The 22,569-nt window shown below is 45.2% G+C and overlaps 1 protein-coding gene across 1 annotated transcript in view; it reads left to right on the top strand.

Annotated features, from left to right (window-relative positions):
- LOC105894005 (proton myo-inositol cotransporter-like) overlaps nt 1–22,569 on the top strand; it is a 65,243-nt gene that overhangs the window by 4,902 nt on the left and 37,772 nt on the right. Inside the window, exons 2-3 of the mRNA XM_012820482.2 lie at nt 5,033–5,192; nt 8,490–8,698. Coding sequence (XP_012675936.2) covers nt 5,033–5,192; nt 8,490–8,698 — 369 coding nt within the window. The remainder of the gene's footprint in view (nt 1–5,032; nt 5,193–8,489; nt 8,699–22,569) is intronic.

Below are 22,569 nucleotides of genomic sequence, written 5' to 3'. Positions count from 1 at the left end.
GCCAATCTGGCAGTTAAAATAAAGAGGTGGTGGTTGATATGTTTGTTATGCCTTGTGGGAAATGAATGTTGGGTTACTACCGGTTAGGGTCAAAGATGCGTGACGGGTAAAGTGGCAGGAAAATGGTGAGGTGATATGAGTAGGAGGCGCGGGGTGAGGATAGGCAGGTCTAACACTAATCAAGGCTGTTCTAGGCTGATGACTTAACGACCAAACCACAATTAGTATTTACTCTTTCTGCGTGTTGGAGTCCAAGTGAATGATCTTGCATAAATTTGCCCCACCCCTCATCCATCTTAAAGGTCACTGGTGTTTCCTCAGAAGGATGAAATACCACACTATTCCATATTATTTCACACAGCATTTCTGTCCAATTATGGATGAGACCTTTAGGCCAGCGCCAGGGGCTGGATGGCTTTCTGTCCTCTGCGAGGTGGACAGAGTGACCTTTACTCAAGGTCGTTGTTATGGCTTGGCGTGGTGGCGGTGCACACACTGAATCAGAAACCGTTTCTGATCGCATCTCGTTGGCATTCCAGTGGTGACCAGGGCTTTGCAGTTAATTGGGATGTTTGAAAAGTGACTGAATAGAACTGTGAACCTTTTTGAAAGGGAAAATCAAGGCAGAACGTCTTTGTGCTTGACTTGACTGAGTGCGATCTTTGACCCTAATTTAGACATCAGAATGGTGGCTGACCCCTTATGGCCTCGGCTCAAAGGCTCCCTTATGGCTGCCTGATGTCTCCCGCTTGGTTCTCTCGACTTTGTCTCAAACGGAGAGCGATCACGGCAGGGATGAAAGTGAGATCATGGGATTGGTCTTCTTTTGCCTTAGCAGTGGTCGGCTAGAGGTCGTTTAGTAAGTGGTCCATAGGCAGGATGTGTGTCTTGAGTGTTGTGGTTGTTGTGGCATTTCCGCTTCAGAGCGATGGAATTGAGCAATGGATGGGTAAGGTGAACTTGTTTATGTCTCATTCTTTCTCTTTCTTTTCCACCCCTCCATTTCCCCCAGTGTATCTCTCTCTCACCTCAATGTGTTCCCTTTCTCTTGCAGCATCCCTGTCTCTCAAACACACTGTGTATGTGTGTGTGTGTGTGTGTGTGTGTTTGAGTGCGTGTGTGTGTGTGTGTGTGTTTGAGTGTGTATGTGTGTGTGTGTGTGTGTGTGTGTGTGTGTATGTGTTTGAGTGTGTGTGTGTGTTTGAGTGTGTGTGTGTGTGTGTGTGTGTGTGTGTGTGTGTGTGTGTGTGTGTGTGTGTGTGCGTGTGTGTGTGTATGTGTTTGAGTGTGTGTGTGTGTGTTCATTATCAGTCTCTCTGGAGTTGTGTTTTGCAATGTGCCTCTCTGGACGCACTCCTGCACTTCAGTAATGACAGAGCAATCACTTTCTTGTTAGATCGCACAGCCCTCCTCACACACACACTCATACACATACACACCCTGATGCACTCAGGCACACTACTCCCTCTCTCTCTATCACACACACACACACACACACAAGCACTCACACGTACAAATAATACACACATACACATACACACCCTGATGCACTCAGGCACACTCTCTCTCTCTCACACACACACTCACACACACATACACACACACACACAAGCACTCACACGTACAAATAATACACACTCACACACAACACATACACACCCTAGTGCACTCAGACACACTCTCTCTCTCTCTCTCACAAACACACACTCAGACACACACACACACAAGCACTCACATGTACAAATAATATACACTCACACACATACACAAACCCACAGATTACTGAAAGACTTTACAGCTGGCTTGTTGAAATTCAAAATAATTCAACAACTGATCAACAGATAGTCTATAGGAGACCATCTAAATAAAGTGTGTGAATAATCTGAGCATCTGTAGATAGTCTATAGGGGACCATCCAAATAAAGTCTGTTAATAATCTGAGCATCTGTAGATAGTCTATAGGGACCATCCAAATAAAGTGTTTTAATAATCTGAGCATCTGTAGATAGTCTATAGGGGACCATCCAAATAAAGTGTTTTAATAATCTGAGCATCTGTAGATGCTGTTAAGACCCATTCACACAGGAAGTGATGGCATAGCAGTGATGGAGCGACGAGAGACCATGGAAAGTTAATGTAATTCGGTGACGGTCAGCGATGTCAGTCGAAATGACAGTTGACGATGTGAAGTGGGAGGGTTCCCAACTGATCTCAATTTTGAAGCAATGTGATTGAGGCGATTACCGATGGGAGTGAAGGATACCATTGACTGACAGATGATCCCACGACTGAGTTCCCCAAACCACGATCATAGTACATCCACCGATGGTCTTTGTCATTCAGTGATGGTTTTAGCACAGTGTCACTATTGGGAAACACAGCCCTGATTAGCTCATTCAGGTGTCATCAGCTAGTTTGGTATCAGCTAGTTTGTTTCCCATAGGCTGGTATCAATCAGGAGCCGGTGGGGCCAGTCAGTGTAGGGTGTGCTTACTGTGGTCACTGCTCATGTTCATGTGCAGGTCAGGCAGTTGGTTCGCAAAACCAAGATGTTGGGGGTCATTTTCGTACCTCGTGGGCACTTCAGTGGCCTATCATAGCATTGGCCATTAAAATGAATGGGACTGGTCACCTAATCCATCACTCTCTCCAGTTATATGTAAAACCTCCATGAGCCCAGTTTGTGCAGACCCCACCCCACCCCACCCCTCTAGCATCTAGCAATGAAACGCCAATAGAAGCTGTCGTCACCTCCAATTGATTAACCTCTTGACGTAAGGCAGGCAGCGCAGTGTTCCCATGGCAACAGGTGCATCGTCTGCCGGGCAGCGGGGAGCGTCGGGAAGCCGGCATGTGCAGGCTATTAATAGAATGTTATCGTCACGGCGATGCCATGCCCCTTGTCAGATGAATCTCTGGCAAACACATGTTATTTGATCTTTTGAGTAAATATCATGGTCCTACACCCACCAACACACACACTCTACTGCGCACATACACACACACACACACACACACACACACACACAACTCCAGCATTGGGCTTAAAAATGCATACACACACCTCACACTCACAGTAATGTGTGTGTGCCTATGCATAAACATGCATGCATACATGAATGCTCACTTGGACACTTGTGGCCGTGTAAACACACACACACACACTCTCACACACACATACACACACACACACAAACATTCATATTCACATACATGTACACTCAGCTCTCCACTCTCCTCCAGGATAACCTCCTTTCCTCTAGATCATGTATTTGGCATCCTACCTCCTCCCATAGGACTCCTGGCCTCATCACTGAGAGTTCCTTGGCCAGTTTCCTCAGCACACACACACACACACACACACACACACACACACACACACACACACACACACACACACACACACACACACACACACACACACACACACACACACACACACACACACACAACAAACTGTTTGTTGCATGTGAGTACATAAGAGGCAGACAGATATACACACACACACCACACTTACACAGATTCTCTCTCACACACACACACACCCTCTGGTCTATGCATGTAGCTCATTTGGTTGTGGTCTGTTTCCTGTGCTGGTTCTGGGCTTGTCTCCCTGGTGGTTTCCTCCACATGGGATGTTAGCACAACGCCGCACTCCAGAGCCCTCGTCGCCTCTGGAGACGCACCTGATTGGTTCTCTCTGGGTGCGCCCTCCCACCCGTAACCCCCTTGAGGCGCTGTGATTGGCAGGCCTAAGGGAGGTGAAGACAACGCACGTCTGTCTCCTAGGAGATCACAGTCACCTGCTCGGAACAGCACCACGAGTCCCCTCAGCCAGCATCAAACCACAACTTAACATTTTATGCTACTGCCCAGGGCTCCTAGTGACTAACAATCTACAATACCACACACAGCATGTAACCAACATCTACAACCAATTTAAACTTCTACAAACAGCAAATGGCCCCCAGAGTCTCTGTAATACTACATCCGTGTAACATAGAACCATGGTAGAACGCATAGAACGGTAGAATGTTTAGCATTGGCGAGTTCCAAATACTTCACACCATTCATGGTGCTTGAAACATTTGCAGATGGCGGTAATGAAGTGAACTGATGAAGATAGCTGTTATGAATAATCTCTTATCCTTTGGCAGCAGTGACCTCCATGTCCTCCCTGACATTGATGTGTCTGGGACATTCATCTCGAGACTCGTACACACACTCTGTTTGATGGGCTCGCTATTGAGTGAGGCAGTGGGTTAATGAATTCTGTGTGATTCACCGTGTACCGCGGGGCTGTTGCGTCTCCTAAGTGGCAGGTTGCCGCTCAACTCGATTTGAGAGTGAAAAGCAATTTTGTGAACTCGCCCTTTTTTTAATGGAGCTGAAATCCACTGGCACATTCTCCTCGAGTAATGCCTTTTATTTCAGGATTAATCATAGTAATGATTGGCCCGGGGCCATGCACCTTCTATGCTCTGTGTTTCAACATGTTTTGGATGGGTTTATTAAAACAAATTAGAGGGACCTGGCCACTTTGATCAATGCAAGGTCAGCTCTGCCTAAGGGTCTCTGAGTCCATGCATCCTGACGTCAAGGTCAGTGAGCTGTAGCTATGGGTCTGTGTGTCCATGGATACTGAGGTCAAGGTCAGTGAGCTCTAGCTATGGGTCTGTGAGTCCATGCATCCTGACACCAAAGGCAAACATGTGCTATTGAATGGATGTGTTAGTGGATAAACAGTGGCTGGTGTTATGACGGGCTTTATGAGAGAGAGGTATAATGCAATTTTATTGAGTTTTATTGACCTCATAATTCTAATATTGTTCTATATTATTATGTTGTAATATAATTCTCCTTTGCTTTCTCGTCTCCCCTCCCCTCCCCTCCTCTCCTCTCCTCTCCTCTCCTCTCCTCTCCCCTCCCCTCCCCTCCCCTCCTCTACTCTCCCCTCCTCTCCCCTCCTCTCCTCTCCTCTCCCCTCCCCTCTCCTCCTCTCCTCTCCTCTCTCCCTCTTGTCCTCTCTCAGGTGTAGCCTCCATGACGATCCCAGTGTATATTGCGGAGTCGTCTCCCCCACACCTGCGTGGTCAGCTGGTGACTGTTAACACACTCTTCATTACCGCCGGGCAGCTTGTCGCCAGCCTGGTGGGCGGAGCTTTCAGCTACCTGCACCGCGGCGGCTGGAGGTGTGCTCTTCATCCCTTCTCCTCCTCCTCCTCTTTCACACCTCCTTCCTCTCTCTTTCCCCTCACCTCCTCTTGGTCTTTTTTCTCCTCCTACTGTTCTGCGTCTCCTCCTCTTCACTCCTCCTTTCCATCACCTCTCCGTCTTCCTCACCTTTACCTCCTCATCTTCCTCCTCAGTGTCCTCATTGTCTCTAGATGGCTGACTCTGCCTCAGATATACCTCTGATCTGGTACAGGACTGGGCCAAATTCAGGGCCGCATCAGGGCCACATGCTATCTGTTGTTCCTCATAAGTGCCTACATGGCGGGATGCAGTATCCTGGGTAACCAACCACTGAGCGAGGTGCAGCGGGTAGAGAAGCTGAAGTGTGTTAGTGTCCTTTATGGATTTGTTATTGTGGACTGGGTGTTCCTGTCGTTGCCATGAGGTGGACTCAGTGGCTGCGGGTATGATGGTGCCGCTCCAGAACGTTCTCATAGGGAAACTTTTAAAAGGCCTTTTCTGTCTCTTCTGTATGCCTGTATGTCTGCTTTACACGCTTACACAAGGAGAGTGAAATACAATTGTCTTGGCTTTTAGTATCTCTGAGCCTTACTAAACCATTCAACTGATGCCTGTATCTAGACAAAACAGTGTTATGGCAGTGTTTGTGTGTGTCTCTGTGTGTGTCTGTATGTACATATGTGCCTATATATGTGTGGGTGTGCATGTGTATCATGCCAAGAATCATTCAGGAGGATCTGTCTGTGTGTGTGTGTATGCTTGTGTGTGTGTTTGTGTGTGGTGCATATGTGTATGCGTTCACTGCCAATACTTGTTCTGGTACATTCTGAGTATGTGAGAGAGAGTGTGTGTGTATCCATATTTGTGTGTAAGCACGTGTGTGTGCATGTGAGTTTGTTTCTATGTGTGTGTGTGTGTGTGTCTGTGTGTAGTGCATATTTGTACACGTCTTATGCCAAGACTTGTTCTGGTGCATTGTGTGTGTGTGTGTGTCTGAATGTCATACTGTCAACTCTCAACACCTGAACACCCTGCCTTACCCCTCCACCCTTGACACCCACCCCCCCCCCCCCCCCCCCACACACACACACCACTGCTTTCAACATCACATCAGGAATGCCATTATCACTGTTGCTGTGGGCAATATAGCAGACAGGGAAATTAATTTATAAAGCCATGCCATTCACCGGTGCTAGCGGGGACAGCAAGCACTGAACACACACACATTTAAAGACACACACCCACATCCTGGCTAAGACGCCAGCTGGCCTTTTTATTCATGTTAAATCACTAGTGGACAGTGGGTGGTCAGTAATAGTAGTAGTTAACAAGGGCCTGGAGGCATTCATTAATCATGACGGCTGTAGCATTTTAAAGACTTTCTGTGTGTATCGTCAACAGAGTACCTGCATAGTGTACCTTTCAAAGCCCTTTTGCGAGTGCAGAACTAAATGTCATGACTTTTAAGTGCAAGAGGAGGATCTGTGTTTGTTTGGCGCCTGCTTTGTGGAGCCCTGTCACCTGTCTGTCCATCTGTCAGGAAAGGCAGGATCCTGCTGAATGTCAGGCAGATTTACATCTCACTGCACCTCTGGCATTTGGACCACCGGTGGCCACTGAAAGATAATTTGCTTAGAAGATCTTTCCATCTTTCTGGTGAAATGTTTCCAGGATAGGAGATGACTGTGGGACAGATCTGAAACAGATCTGGGTTGGTTCTGAAGCAGATCTGATTTGGTTCTGAGGTGCACTTGATTGGATCCAAAGCACATCTGGATTGGATCCGAAGCACATCTGGATTGGATCTGAAGCGCATCTGGATTGGATCTGAAGTGCATCTGGATTGGAACTGAAGCGCATCTAGATTGGATCTGAACTGGATCTAGATTGGATATGATTAAATCTTGACTGGCTATGGATTGGCTCTGGCCATTATCTGGCATGGGTTTGTTAGAGCTGCATCAGGCTAGAGCCACACCTCTTCTCCTGTGTTTTGTCCTGTCCTGTGTTCCCTTGGGGTGTAAATGGAAACCCTCTGTGACTTGCCTTTCTACCTGTCTGGGGTCGGGGAAGTGTTCAGAGCATCATCAGATCTGGTTTCACCTGTGCTGTGTTCGAGCGTATACGTGTGCAGGTAGGATAGAATCCCCTCTGAAAACATCAAAACTGATCCTTAAAGCTGAAACTGCAGCATTTATTTTACCTCCTGAGTTTCTTAAAGATGGTCTCTAAAACACGAGGTCTTACCTCACTTCCTGAGATCTTTAAAGATATCTGGTCTCTGTAATACCAACACGTATAGCATATTAATCGGCTTGACTTGCAGGTCTGTGTGAAGGGGGTCATTAATGACATGATGAGCCATTATTTGGTTAGTGTTGGGGTCTGTATTAACAAACATTGTGAGCAGGTCTGTAGTTATTGAAAAGATCTATAAAGTCAGGCTTCACTAAAAGGTTTAAAGTTATTGAATGGGTTTATATCCTTTAGCGTGGTGAGCAGGCATGGAGTTGTTGAAGGGTCTGTATAGTTAAGTGATATGATCAGCAATGATGTGAAACGTGGCAGGCATGGCAGGTCTATATAGTTAAGAGTCTGTGTCTGTGTGTGAGTGAGCGTGTGTGTGTGAGTGTGTGTGTGTGTGTGTGTGTGTGTGTGTGTGTGTGTGTGTGTGTGTGTGTTTGTGTGTGTGTGTGTGTGTGTGTGTGTGTGAGGCAGCAGAGTTGAACTGAGCAGAGGGGCTGATGTAGTGGTGAAATGGGTTAGATTAGACACCATAATGAAACGATCGCGAGTCGCGACGGAAGCCCACTGAGGAGTGAGAATGAAATCGGATTGACTCACCGGGACAATCTGTCTCATGTCCACGAGCACAACTCATGCTCATTCAGTCTCTCGCTTCCTTCCTTCTTTTTTTCTCTCCACCTATCGCTCCCATTATCTGTCTCTCCATCTCTCACTATCTCTTTCTCCGCCACCCCCCCATCCCTCCCTTTTCTCTGTGTCTATCTCTACCTCCTTTTTTTCTCTGCAGCTCTCTCCCACTTTCATACTTATTCTCTCTTCCTTCTATCCCTCTGTCTTTCGCTAACTCTTTCACAGTTGAAATATACAGTTAGCACAGAGAAGTCACAAACTGTTTTCTCTCCACTACCTTCTAACTTTTTTCTCTCTCTCTCTCTCTCCTCTCTGTCCTCTATCTCTCCTACCCTTCTCCCTCCCCTCTACCCCCCCCCCTTCTTCTATCTCCTCTGTCTCTCCCTCTCTCTCTCTCCACCCACCCTTTCCTGTAGGTACATGTTTGGCCTGTCTGTGTTGCCGGCGGTGCTGCAGTTTCTGGGTTTCCTCTTCCTGCCGGAGAGCCCCCGCTGGCTCATCCAGAAGGGCCTGACCCAGAAGGCCCGCCGTGTGCTCAGCCAGATCCGCGGCAACCAGAACATCGACGAGGAGTACGACAGCATCAAGAGCAGCATCGAGGAGGAGGAGAAGGACTGTGGAGGAGGTAAGATGTGACCTTTCACAACAACACACACACACACACACACACACACACTGGGATACACACACGCAGATACACACATATACTCAAATGGGGACACAAACACATCCACACGCACATACACTTACATAGACACATGCTTCTGTGCGTACTCTCAAAGTTACACATGCACTCATTGTCAACACATGATCTGCAAAAAGTGCATAACTGCCACGTGCACACACATAAACACGCTCACACACACAGGCGTTACTTGCACGCACTCACAGACATACACTTACACATTCTCCCTTGTACATATTCACACTCTGATTTTCATTTCTGTCTCTCTCTCAAACACACACACACACACACACACACACACACACACACACACACACACTCCTCACACACACACCTGTCATCACCTTGCCAGAAAAAGCCCTGTATGCTGAGCTGCTGCTCGAAGGGTGAGAGGAACCCTGGGAGAGTAAAGAAGGAAGTGCCTGATGTTCTCATGTTTCCATAGCAGCTAATCAGAGGAGTGTCAGGTGGGGGGATGAGCATTGATTGCCCCTCCTCCATCTCCACCACCACCACCTCTAATTAATCCTCTTCAAGCAGAGCAAAGTGCATCTCTATGGTTGGAGGGGGTGGAGTGGGCAGCTATTGACACCTCACCCCATCTCACATTTATGTAATTCCTGTTGAAAGTTGAAATCCACCTTCCTTTGTGCAGCTGAGTGTGTGTGTGTGTGTGTGTGTGTGTGTGTGCCTCTAACTGTAGACCAGTCCCTTCTCACACATCCATCCGTTGTTGTCGACCATCTCTGAATTTAAAGGTGCGGTTTGCGATTCATTTTTTTTTTTTATTCAGCGAATTGCTCCTCAACGGACATCTTGCTGTCCATGTAGTGTTTGTGCTCAAAAAAACGTGCACACAGTCTTGGCCTTGTAAAAGGGGAACAGACATAGTGGCTCAAAACGTCTTGTTTGTTTGTGAGGGTGTGTGTGGGGGGTTTTGAGTGGCAATGAGAGGTTTTGGTCTACTTTCCACCTGCCAGGAGGGATGTGTGTGTGTGTGTGCTCTGGAGACACCCAACACAGCTTGGCTAGCTGGGAGCAGCCACTGAACTGTCAGTGTTGTGAGTAAACGACTGCAGTGAGAGGCGAGGATAAAGCCTGGCTCTAATATCTAATCTTATGCAGGATTCTGACTCATGCTTCTCACCTCCACTACATCTGAGGGTGGTGTGTGTATGTTAGGATGTATGTGTGTCCGTATGTGTGTGTGTGTGTGTGTGTGATGTAGTTGGATGTTGGATATGTGCACATATGTCATAACTCTGTTTGACAGATTCTATCTCTCTCCCTCTTTCTGTGTGTGATTCAGTGTGTGTGTGTGTTTTTATTGTTGTATGCCTGTGTGTGCTTGTGTGTCTATATATATATATATATAAACTCTGAAAAAAAACTGATGTCCAACTTGTAAGGATCATGCATTTGTGGGATGAGCAGCACAACTGATTATGTGGTTAGCGCCCAATTAAAATTTGCCAAAATTCTCTGCCAATGCTAAACAGTGTATTCTCCTGTTGATATTCACTCTTGTTTTGAGTTGTTTGGTGGATTGGATGATTGAACTCTCGATCAGTAACAAGGAACAAACAAGATATTTTGGCAATTTTATACTTTATGCATTTAATACACCATCAGGAGCCTCAGTAGCGGGTGGAAGATCCATACGCAGCCACAACAGCCTGGCACCTCCTCCTCATGCTGGCAGTGCCGCTGCAAGCCATTTTGGTGCCCTAAGCATAACTCCTTTATGATGCGCCCCCCCCCGACAAAAAAAAACGTTTGTTTCTGCCAGTTTAACATTTTATTAAAACGAAAAAGAACAACTTCCTCAACCCCAAATGAGGGACACTTTCTTCCAGTTGTGCGCGCGCGCCAACAGCTGACCAACAATAATGGAAATCGCAAGGTTTCATTAGCCATACCATAAACCTATTCATTTCAGTGTAATTTTGGCAAAACACTACTGTACTTGCTTGGATGTATTGTTCATAGTAATAGTCATGACAATTATTACAAGTTTCTCTCAAATTTCATGTTGTTTTCTTGAAATAGCATTAGACCAAGGCTGCCCAATTTGGGGCCAGCGCTTGATTTTTTTTGGCCCGCGCTCCGATCAGAATCAGAGTCAGAACGTCATTCGTAGCATTTTAACCCATTTCGAATAGGGCCTCTGTCTCAACGTCCTATGTAACTCAGACTGGTTGCAGTTCACTGCCTGGCCACAGTTTTAACATTGTTTTAGATGGGTCAAGGGGAGGCGCTATTTACCTCTTGTCAGATCCATAACTTTGCAGCTAAAGTTGTGATTCCTTAGCTAGCTAAGGAAACTTTTAATAACAAACGATTTAAATGGAAGATTTCCGTTTGCATGAAATGTCTGGGAGACAAGACACTTGAGAATGTTTAGTACACAAATCTGAAAAAAAGTTGACTGTAAGATGAAAAGTAGATTTTTGGTGAATATTTGAAACATGCATGCTTGGCTAATTGCTAGCACGATTTCCAATGTAATCTCTCCCTCTCTCCTCCTTCGCTCCCGTGCCAATTCTCACAGACACTGACACACCAAAAGTTTGGCAATACGCACACACACCATTTCATGACATTGTGGCCTGACCAAGGCCCCGCCCCCTCCTTAGCTTGAAGCCAAGGCCCTTGTGGATCTTGACAGTATTGCATTTCAAATTGAATATCCCATTGGTAAGTCTGCAGCATGGATTTTTCTATACAGTGACAAATTGTGCAGAATATACATTTTTCCCTGGTTTGCAATCTTTGGAGGAACCCGCCATTGCTGCCTGCAGCTATATTTATTATTATTTTTCGAACTGTATATATCTTTAAAGAAGAAGATTCAAGGTTTCTGGGGATGTTCTTTTTATGACGCTAGGACAAAAACTCGCGGAGCTTCAATTGGCAATTTGCTTACACATTTAGCTCGGTATCAAGTTACTTAGGGTGCGTCCACACTAGCCTGGGTAAATGTAGAAACGCAGAAATATGTCTGCGTTTGCATTTACCGTCCACAAAATTATTATTTTTACTGTCTGAAAAAAAACGCGTATGGTGCTGGATGCTGGTCCAGTTTTCTCTGCTTTTTAGGTAACCTCAAATCCTCCATTACTCTACCTTTTTTTTTTTTTTATTATTTTTATTGGCATTTATTATTGCAATACAGTATATAAAAACATACAGACAAGAGCTCATCATATCAGTCATAAAACAAGATCAGATAAGTAATATCATCCATTACTCTACCTTACTTTCTTTGCGCTCAACTGACTGACGAAAAAGTGTTAGGTAACCATGCCAACGCAGAACGACGCGAAGTGGTTTCAAACGAAATCACACAAGTGTACAATTAGGAGGGGGGATTCACACACTTATGTTTTTCTTAACAAACGGAAATAAATAGAAAATAAATAAGACATGACAAGAGACCGATCCATTGACAGGGTTCATAAAAGGAGAACATATATTTTACATATATTCTGCTGTATATTGGGGGGGACAGGTCGGTACTTTCTCAATATTGGGTGGGACACGACCCCCCCAAAGAATGCGTGGTTACGCCCTTGCACCAAACAACTCAAAACAAGAGTGAATACCAACAGGAGAATACACTGTTTAGCATTGGCAGAGAATTTTGGCAAATTTGTGTGTGTGTGTGTGTGTGTGTGTGTGTGTGTATGTATCCTGGGGGCTAGCCTGAGACTGTGCACCTGTGGCATAGCCTAGTGTGTTCACTCTGTAGCTCTGCTGGTTGCTCGGTAACTTGGTTGTGATGGAAACAGAAGATGTCACCTGTGATAGCTCTCCTGCCTGACCAGATATGGGTGGCCACTGGCCTCAGGTCACAGGAGAGGTAAACAAACGCTAGATAACAACAACAACAACAACAACAACAACAACAACAGACCTTGCAGACATCCTACATATACCGTAATTTCCGGACTATAAGCCGCTACTTTTTTCCCACGCTTTGAACCTCGCGGCTTAAACAACGACGCGGCTAATTTATGGATTATGATACCTGTGACTGTATACGGTGGCTTTGTGTTTACGGTGGCTTTGTGGAGCTAGGATGCTAGCATGGATGCAGCCGCATGGATGCTTAGCTCCACGCGATTTATCAGTATCTCAATAACTTAACTAATGTCAAAATAACCACAGTCTACCGGCGTAGACAGAACACAACTCAAAACAGTTTACAACAATACAAATCCAGTCTTTTCAAGTTCTTTAGCTCACTGGTTTCAAACTAGCGTCTTTCTTCTATCTCACTGTCTTCAATCTAACGTTCTAGCTTCTGATTGACTCTTGCAACTGTGCTCTCTTAAAGCAACAGTGCACTTATCGTAACTGGCAAAACTAATAATATGCATCACTATTGTATTACTTTTGATATTCATTTTAGCCTGTGTAAAGTTAATTTGTTTCAATGTACCGGTAGGCACCTGCGGCTTATAGACATGTGCGGCTTATTTATGTTAAAAATAATAATTTTTAAAAAATTCAGTGGGTGAGGCTTATATTCAGGTGCGCTCAATAGTCCGGAAATTACGGTAGTCTAATTCCAGCTCTCTGTAGCCAGGGAGGGAACTAAACCGTCAGTGAAAGCTGACACACTGTGTGACCCGCTCATAAAATAACAATAGCAGCTTGAAATCTGATTTCTTCATCAAAACCCTAACCTATGTAATTTTGAGGAACAGAGATGAGTGTTTAGGGGTTTAATCAATGCATTACAGGACTAGTATATCAGGCCTGTATACACAGAAAGGTATAACTTCTTTCTATGTAAACCTTGTGTGATGTGTTTAACTTTGCTTCTACTGCAGTCTGGGAGTGAGCCTGTCCTCCTGGATGATAGTGATCCAATGTCTCTCTCTTGTCTGCCAAGCAGCCCGACAGGCTTGTTGTTGTTGTTGAATACATATACTTATATGCAACTCCGGAGTCCTGAGGTAACTTGAGTGAAGTTACTTTTTCTATACCATGAAAAGACATAAAATAAAGCTTTTTTCCAAATGTGTTTATCAAGGTTTGATTGGCTTCTGGCCACAGTGATTGGATGGACCTCCTGTTCCTGTTCCTGTTCCTGTCTGGACTGTTCCTAATGAGCTGCACAGGAACAGAGCTTCTGCTCATTAAGGGATGTCAGGATGTCAGTCTAAGGAGTGTTTGGTGAAGTAGAAGTTATTCCATCTATTTCCTCTGAGTAAAACCTGGGAATTTAGACTTTTACATTTTAAGTATTTCAGGGTGCCGGATTTGAGGCCATCAAGGGATTTGCACTGTGATTATCATAAATATCTCTATTTCGTGGAGCCATAGATGTTTGACTTATTTCACTAAGTCAAACCTGGAAATGTAGACTTTTGTGCTTAAAACTAAATCAATATGTCAGATTTTTGCTCACAGTCTGAGTGATAATCACAGGATTTGAATCAAAGAACTATTTCATGACGCTGGAGTTATTCGGCTTATTTGATAGAGTAAATGCTGAGAATTGAAACTTAAATAGATGTTCCATTTTTCAGGCTTTCGGAGGTTTTTACTTGAAATGTCACCAGCTATGCCAAAGTATTAGTAAGTGCTCCTCTACGAACTCAGACTTTTCTGGAAGGAGGGTGGCACTTTGTGCTAAAAAATAATAAACCTTGAATCAGTAGAGAACTGAGTAGAATTGAGTAGAGAGTAGAGAAGTAGAGAAGTAGAGAGTAGAGAACATTAGGTGAGAGTGAATCATCTCCTCTCTCTCTCTCTCTCTCTCTCTCTCTCTCTCTCTCTCTCTCAAACAAATGTAAAGAATTTACACTGTGTACAATTCACATTGCTTATATTTCAGGGCCCTCTTAATTGAGTACGTTCACCTTGAAAAAGAACAGAAAACAAGGGAACAGCTATCCTTCAGAAATAAATCATTATTATTGGTTTAGAAGCATTCCCATCAAAACAAAAACGTCTTTACAAATTCTACCTTTAAGCAAAAGTGCCCCAGGTAAGCAATAATAAACCTTGAATCCTTGATAAGTAGAGAATGCTAAGTGAGAGTTGAAATATTGTCCTCTCTCTTTCTCTCTCTCTCTCTCTTCTCTCTCTCTCTCTCTCTCTCCCTCTCTCCGTGTGTTAGTTGTGAACAGTCTGGCTGCTTTAGTGTCGTGACATCGACTAACTGTGTTATATCCACCCACTGAGCTTCTGACTACACTTCAGAAGGGATTTGTGAACTTCATTTGGGACAGCAATCATTGGCTCCCACCTGTCCTCCTTTATTTGCCTGTGGCGGAGGGGGGCAAGTTCTCGTTGACCTAGCCTATCTGCCAAGGTGAAGGCGATGAGGCTGCAATCTGCCCAGAGGCTATTGTAGCACAGACGCTCTTGTGTAGCACAGAACTGCCTTGGGTGGAATTTGGACTGGTGTTGCTCAGAGCTGGGACTGGAGGACATATTGACTGACAGCTGTTTTTATTGTCACACAGGGACTGTGTATGTGTGTAAATGTGTGTGTGTGTGTGTGTGTGTGTGTGTGTGTGTGTGTGTGTGTGTGTGGGGGGGGGGGGGGGGGGGTATGGATATGTGTGATTGACAGCTGTTGACTTTTTTCACTTGCCATTCACCAGTTTCTATGGGTCTGTGTTTGAGGCCTGGACACATTTTAGGGTGGCGTGAACAGAACATTATGGTCTTGAAGAATCTCTGTTTTCCAACCCTATCAGGTCTGAATGTGCTGCTAGGTCTGATAATCTTTTTACCAGAGACAAGATAGCAAAGCTTGGTCACTTGGTTGTTCTAAGCGGGAGACACTGGTGGTCAGCAGGTGACCTAGTATCCTCTTGGGTGTAGGTCTGAGAGAGTGGCCGAGGATGTGCTTAGAAGCTGGACTCCCTGAATGCCTTGCAGGCTTTGTTAATGGCTTCTCTGACGGTGGCCCAGTTAAGTTTCCTTTCCCAGGTTTATTTCTAACACCCAACCAATTTAAACCTGACAACAGTACAGATATGCTGCTATCTTTTAAGGGGTTGCAGGACCTAAGTTTTGCGACGACTGGGAAAAAGGTCTTGTTCAATGCTACAAGTGTGTGCACTTTAATGTTCTCAGAGGGAGACCTGACGAAACGCTCCGGTGACCTTCAGTGGGGTGCACTGCACTGTGCCATGGCCACAAAGGTCCTTGTAGCAAAGTTAAGGTCTGATATTTCCACTCTATGTATGCTGTGTCACGTTTCTGATACTCTGTTTCACTGTTGATTTTGAGACTGTGCCAAACTGAAAGAGCAGTAGATTGGAGGAGGATGGGCACATTGGGTCAATATTACCCAAGGCCTCGATTGAATCAAGAATTAGACTTGAATATGCTTTTTTCCAAGTCCCTGATAATGTTAGATCTTTTTCACGCACATAGTGTGTAGACAAAGGTGTGTGGTCAATTGATGATAATGGAGAGTGTTACCCTGGCGATATGTGTTTATGTTCTTGGTGTTGCCTTTAATATGGTGTGGGGGTAGTGGGGTGGGGCTACGGAGTTGCCTTTTTAGGGGTCCTTGATCCATGTTTGAATGTCAAACGTATCTCTCCTCTCTCTCTCTCTCTCTCTCTCTCTACCCCTCTCTTTCTGTCTCTCTCTCTCTCTCTCTCTCTATGTCTCTCTCTCTCTCTATATGTCTCTCTCTCTCTCTCTATGTCTCTCTCTCTCTCTCTCTCTCTATGTCTCTCTCTCTCTCTCTATGTCTCTCTCTCTCTCTCTCTCCCTCCCTCTCTCTCTCTACCCCTCCCTTTCTGTCTCTCTCTCTCCCTCTCTCTCCTCCCTCCCTCTGCAGTGGCTGTGTTGTCTGTGCTGCCTGGTGCAGTGTAATTGGCTTTCATTAAGAGTGCATTGTGGAGCATAAGCATTGATGAGCGGTAAGCATTGTTGGCACATATCTCTGTTTGCTTATTGGCCTCTTATGAAGCTATGCTCGAGTGATGGCAAATGGTCTGTGATTAGGGATGATAAATGTTTATATGAAGCCTCTCATCAAGTGCGTTTGTGTGTCATCGCACAGGATCAAGTCTCTTTGTGCACATCACATCTGTGCGTGTGTGTGAGTGTGTGTTGTAGCGTGTGGGTAAGTGTATGTGTATGTGTAAGAGAGTGAGTGTGTTTATGTGCACTTATGTGAGTGTGTGTGTGTGTGTGTGTGTGTGTGTGTGTGTGTGTGTGTGTATATGGTTGGTATAATTATCTCAGAACTCCTGTTTCCACGAGTGCACAGTCATACACACCGGTGTCTTTCAGCGTAATTATGATAACTTGAATGGATCATGGCCCTGTGAAATCAGTGTGTGTGTTTGTGTGTGTGTGTGTGTGCGTGTGTGTGTGTGTGTGTGTGTGTGTGTGTCTTTATGATGAGTTGAATAGAGTCAGGCTGTGTGAAATCAGGGTGTATTGTAGCAGATGGCTTGATGACAGCTCTCCACTCCTCTGTGAGGAGGCAGTAAAACCTCACGCCTGAATCTGCTAAGAGCTAATGAGAGGGCGGCAGAGGAGAGGGACAGAGAATCATGTAACAAAAGACCTTATCACAAGGAATAGCCGGTTACACACACACGGACACCCCCCAACATATACCCACACTCAAAACAGCTCCCACACACACATTAACACACACACATTAACAAACAGTGTAATCACAGCGGTTGCTTTGGAGCATGTCCTGCCAAAACACAGAAACTGGCAAAATCAGGTACATGATTCTGACAGTGGTTTGCCACAGCTTTTCAATGGTGCTTCAACATGTAAATGGGCTCTCTTCCCGTAATGAAGAGCACTGTTGCTGCGCATGGATGATTTTAAACGCCAAATGACTTGCAGAGCATTTGGTCCCCAGATGACCTGTATTATATGCCACTGTGTGTTCCCATAGTTGAACTGCCAAAGCAGTGTGACTACAGCAGATCACCAGATTGATTGGTGATGGAGACATAATGACTAAATGTATATATATCCTACCTGTACTGTAAGTCACTTTGGTGAATGACAAACATCTTTCCATCTTTGCATCTAAATATTGCGGTCTCCTTACTGATATACATAAAGATAAATGTTTGCGTGAGGCGCGTTATCGTTGTGCTATTCCGCTGTGCTAATCCTGCTGTCCCCTATTATCACCAGTAGTGTAAAACAAGCGCTGCATGAGATATTACACAGGCAGGGATTCATCAGCTAAGTGTGTTAATGATTCTCCTCGGCTGGATGAATAATTCAGACGGGTGAGATTGCGAGGGACACTGTTAGTGGCCAGTCTGTGGGATCTGATTGGAACTGAGTGAACGTGCATTCAGACAGAGAGATGGAGGCCAGAGGACTGGCATAGGCACTGTTCGTCCACGGTTAAAGGTTCCTACTCCGTTGGGCTAGCTAGCCAGTGATGATGTATGGATGGCACCCAATGCTTATGAACACAATTCATGCCTGAAACTTTTAGAACAATCCTGAACAAATGGTCAGCTTGAACCTCCACTTATTATATAGATCGATTACTCCCACTCATGGAAATTAGCTTTGCCATGAGTGGGAATGTCTGAGTCCATTGTATCATTCACTGGGAACTTCCTCCCTAGAATTTTCTATAGCACTCAGATGTTCTTAATTCCACACTGGTTTCCACTTAGCGATACCTCATAAAGGGTCCATCCATCTACCAACATGGCTACCCCGAGGCACTTGTGATATATTGTATAATGAGAGACCCCTGTGCAATCCCTGTGAAGATTTTCTGACTTTTCTGTCAGGGGGACCAGACAGTGATAGAAGGATACAAAAGTGTCAATGAGGATGAGAGGCAAGGGAGAGAGGGATGTAATGTTTGAGGAGAGAAGGAAAAGAAAGGTCTGGGAATTTCTGGAAGAAAAGGAAGAGAAGATGGGGATGCAGAGAGATGGAATCACAATGAGAGAGAGATACATACAGAAAGCAAGTATAACAGATTTAGTGAGAGATAAAGTGTATGTGTGTGTGTGGGGGGGGCACAGACAGGGCCACATCAACACGGTGCAGTCATTTTCTGGCTTCATTGTCATGGTAACAGTAGGACGTTGTATTTTCCTGTTTGTCTCCCTGGGCTAAATTGATCCCTGGGATGCAGGAGGGTGTGGCCTAATGGCCTCTGTACTCACATCTGTCTCTCCCAGAATCACACACACACACACATACAGGCACACAGACACACAAACACACACTCACGCACACACACATACAGGCACATGCACGCGCATGCACACACACTGAGTCAACAACTAAATCCACCTCTGCATTTGTGTCTGTATCTGCACAACCTGTTGACAGGAGCCCAGTCATTCATTAGGATTAATGGTGTTTGCATTTGCAGTCTTAGGCAGAAGCATTTGTTGTTATCCCCCTTGTTTACTTGACAGAGACCATGCAGAATGAATACTATCTGCCTCATTTCTGATTTCTGATTTATATCTGTCATCTCCAGCGGGAGTCAAATATTCATATTTTCTCTTTAGCTAGAACAGCAAACAGGAACCATGTGTATCAGAGGTGATTAACTGGAAAACACAGCTGATCATTGAATGATGGCGCTACAGACGCTATAACCCACAGCTGCTCATTGGTTACCGGCTGTTCATAAACAGGAACACAAAGATTCATAAACAGAAGAGATGATAAACACACAGCTCCGTAGCCCCCTCATAAGGTCAACCCAACCTCTCTCCTCCAGTATTTACTTCACTCACATCCTGAGCATGTCAAGAGCTCACATCTTCCTTAGGAGTTAGTCAGTGATCATCTGTGTGTTTATCATCTCTTCTGTTTATGAATCTTTGTGTTCCTGTTTATGAACAGCCGGTAACCAATGAGCAGCTGTGGGTTATAGCGTCTGTAGCGCCATCATCCAATGATCAGCTGTGTTTTCCAGTTAATCACCTCTGATACACACTCTCTCAGACACACTCTCTTTAGGCACCCTCTCTCAGACACACTCTCTGATACACACTCTCTCAGACACACTCTCTGATACACACTCTCTCAGACACACTCTCTCAGACACACTCTCTGATACACACTCTCTCAGACACACTCTCTCAGACACACTCTCTCAGACACACTCTCTGATACACACTCTCTCAGACACACTCTCTCAGACACACTCTCTCAGACACACTCTCTCACACACTCTCTGATACACCCTCTCTCAGACACATTCTCAGACACACTCTCTGATACACTCCTACACTAGCATATAGGGGTTCAAGGGGCATAAAAAAACAAACGAAAGAAAAACCTTAAACTCAGATGCCAGTGCAAACGGAGGTGTCTTAAGAGAGCATCTACAGGGCACTTACAGGCTGTGGACTCCAGGGCCTCCTGTCTTCTACACCATGTGCTTAAACATGCATGAATATATTAATACTCACTTGAACACCTGTGGCCATGGCAGCATACACACACACACACACACACACACACACACACACACACACACACACACACACACACACACACACACACACACACACACACACGCACACACATTCATGTACACTCAGCTCTCCACTCTCCTCCAGGATAACCTCCTTTCCTCTAGATCATGTACTTGGCATCCTGCCTCCTCCCATAGGACTCCTGGCCTCATCACTGAGAGTCCACACACACACACGCACACACATACACACACACACACACACACACACACACACACACACACACAGGTGTGGAGCCAAATTTCCATTAATGTTAATGACCTATCAAGTATTAAGGGGATGATGGACAACTTTCTATATTGCAGACACTGAATGGCTGCGTGATGTTGGATGATTGCATGTGCTTGTGTGTGTGTGTGTGTGTGTGTGTGTGTGTGTGTGTGTGTGTGTGTGTGTGTGTGTGTGTGTGTGTGTGTGTGTAGTCATGGGTGGCTGTGTGTATATATGATCATGTCTTTGTATACATTTGTGGATGTGGTTGTGTGCGTGCGTGTGTGTGTGTGTGTGTGTGTGTGTGTGTGTGTGTGTGTGTGTGTGTGTGTGTGTGTGTGTGTGTGTGTGTGTGTGTGTGTAGGTTAGATTGAAGAGCAGTGATTGCCCCAGACTGACAGCAGATGTGTGTGTAAATATGGTATGATGATGGGAGAAGAGAGGAGAAGAGGGGAAAGGAGAGCAGAGGAGAGGAGAAGAGAAGAGTGGAGGAGGGTAGAGAAGAGGAAAAGAGAAGACAAGAGAGAAAGGGAGAGGAAAAATGAGGGGTGTGTGTGTGTGTATGCCCAAATGTAAGACTCATCACTCTAACCTGGTTTGAAGATTCATCACTCAGAAACACTCTCAGGAATGGAGCTCTCCCCTGAAACTCATTTCCAGATTGTTTAAATGCTCCTGTTAAGATGGATTTGGCAGATTCTCAACATAATGTCTGCTCACCTTATGGCTATTCACGTAATGCTTTAAAGTGTAGATTAAAATTAGAAAGGAAAGAACATTTGAAACAATTGGGCCTCAGAACTCAATGTAGATATCAGTGCAGATAAATGAAGCGTGTGGAAACAGTACGTGTCAGCTGAATGAAGATGTGAACAGAAATATGGGGTGAAAGAGTGCGAGAGAGAGATAGGAAGTGAGATAATGTGGAACATGTTTCTCTCTTTCTCTCTCTCTCTCTCTCTCTGTCTCTATTTCTGCCTCACTATCTGTCTCTGTCTGTCTGTCGGTTTCTGTCTCTGTCAGATGCACACTGTTTCTGACAGCTTCTCTACCGAGCCGCTGTTGCCTGTCGGCCTCTCTTTCGTCCCCAGTCTGCCCCACTGTGCCTCTGTTTTAGAGTGTGTCTGTCTGGCTCATTCAAACACACACTGAGTCAAGGCTGTCTCACAGAGAGTACAACAGGTGTGTGTGTGTGTGTGTGTGTGTGTGTCTGAGAGTGTGTTTGTGTAAGTGAGTGAATGTGTCTGTGGGTTTGTGGATATGTGCTTATGTTTGTGTGTGTGTGTGTGTGTGTGTGTGTGTGTGTGTCTGTCTATGTGTGTGTGTGTGTGTGTGTGTGTGTGTCTGTCTGTCTGTCTGTCTGTGTGTTTATGTGTGTGTGTGTGTGTGTGCCAGAGGGAAAGGGGTAGTGAGAGGGTGGGGATGAGGTTTCACAAATAAAAATAAAATGAAAGTAATAAATCCATACTGGTGTTCCAGAGAGCTCTGTTATCTTTCTCTCCACCCCTCTCTCTCCCTCCTCTCTGTCTCTCTCTCTCTCTCTCTCTCTCTCTCTCTCTCTCTCTCTCTCTCTCCCTCCTCGCTCCCTCTCTCGGTTGTTGATGGCTGTGTCAAACAGTGGGTTGGCTTTGAGATAACATTGTCTGTTACTGACAGTGACAGGCAGGTCTCCCCACTTCCACTGTCCAGGGTCCTGAATCTTTATACACGGCTGTCCAAGGTCCTGAAAGTGAGGTTGCTTCATCTGCTCTTTCAGTGACACAAGGCCAAGGGAATCTGCTCTTCCTTCAGTAAAACCACCTCATACATTCACACTTGCTACGTTATTACCAATGTCCCACAACTGTGATACTTAACCGTGACAGACCACTGTCCTGAAAGCGAGGTCGATTTTCCGGTGTGCTTTAGGCATAAGGACTCTCCTGTTCTTCTGTCAGTATATCCAACTCATACATTTACATTTGCTTCATTAACATGAGTGGCCCACAGCAGTGGTGCTTAACCTTGACGTGTTGGTGTCCAAGGTCCTGACTCAAGTGATCTTGAGTATCACTTTTTCAGTGACACAAAGCAGAGATAATCTCCTGTTTGTGGTCATGCTTTTCTTTCAGT

This window comes from Clupea harengus, chromosome 16 (genome assembly GCF_900700415.2).
Source record: "Clupea harengus chromosome 16, Ch_v2.0.2, whole genome shotgun sequence".
Taxonomy (NCBI): domain Eukaryota; kingdom Metazoa; phylum Chordata; class Actinopteri; order Clupeiformes; family Clupeidae; genus Clupea; species Clupea harengus.
The sequence above is the reverse complement of the archived record's forward strand: the minus strand, read 5'-3'. Positions and strand labels throughout refer to the sequence as shown.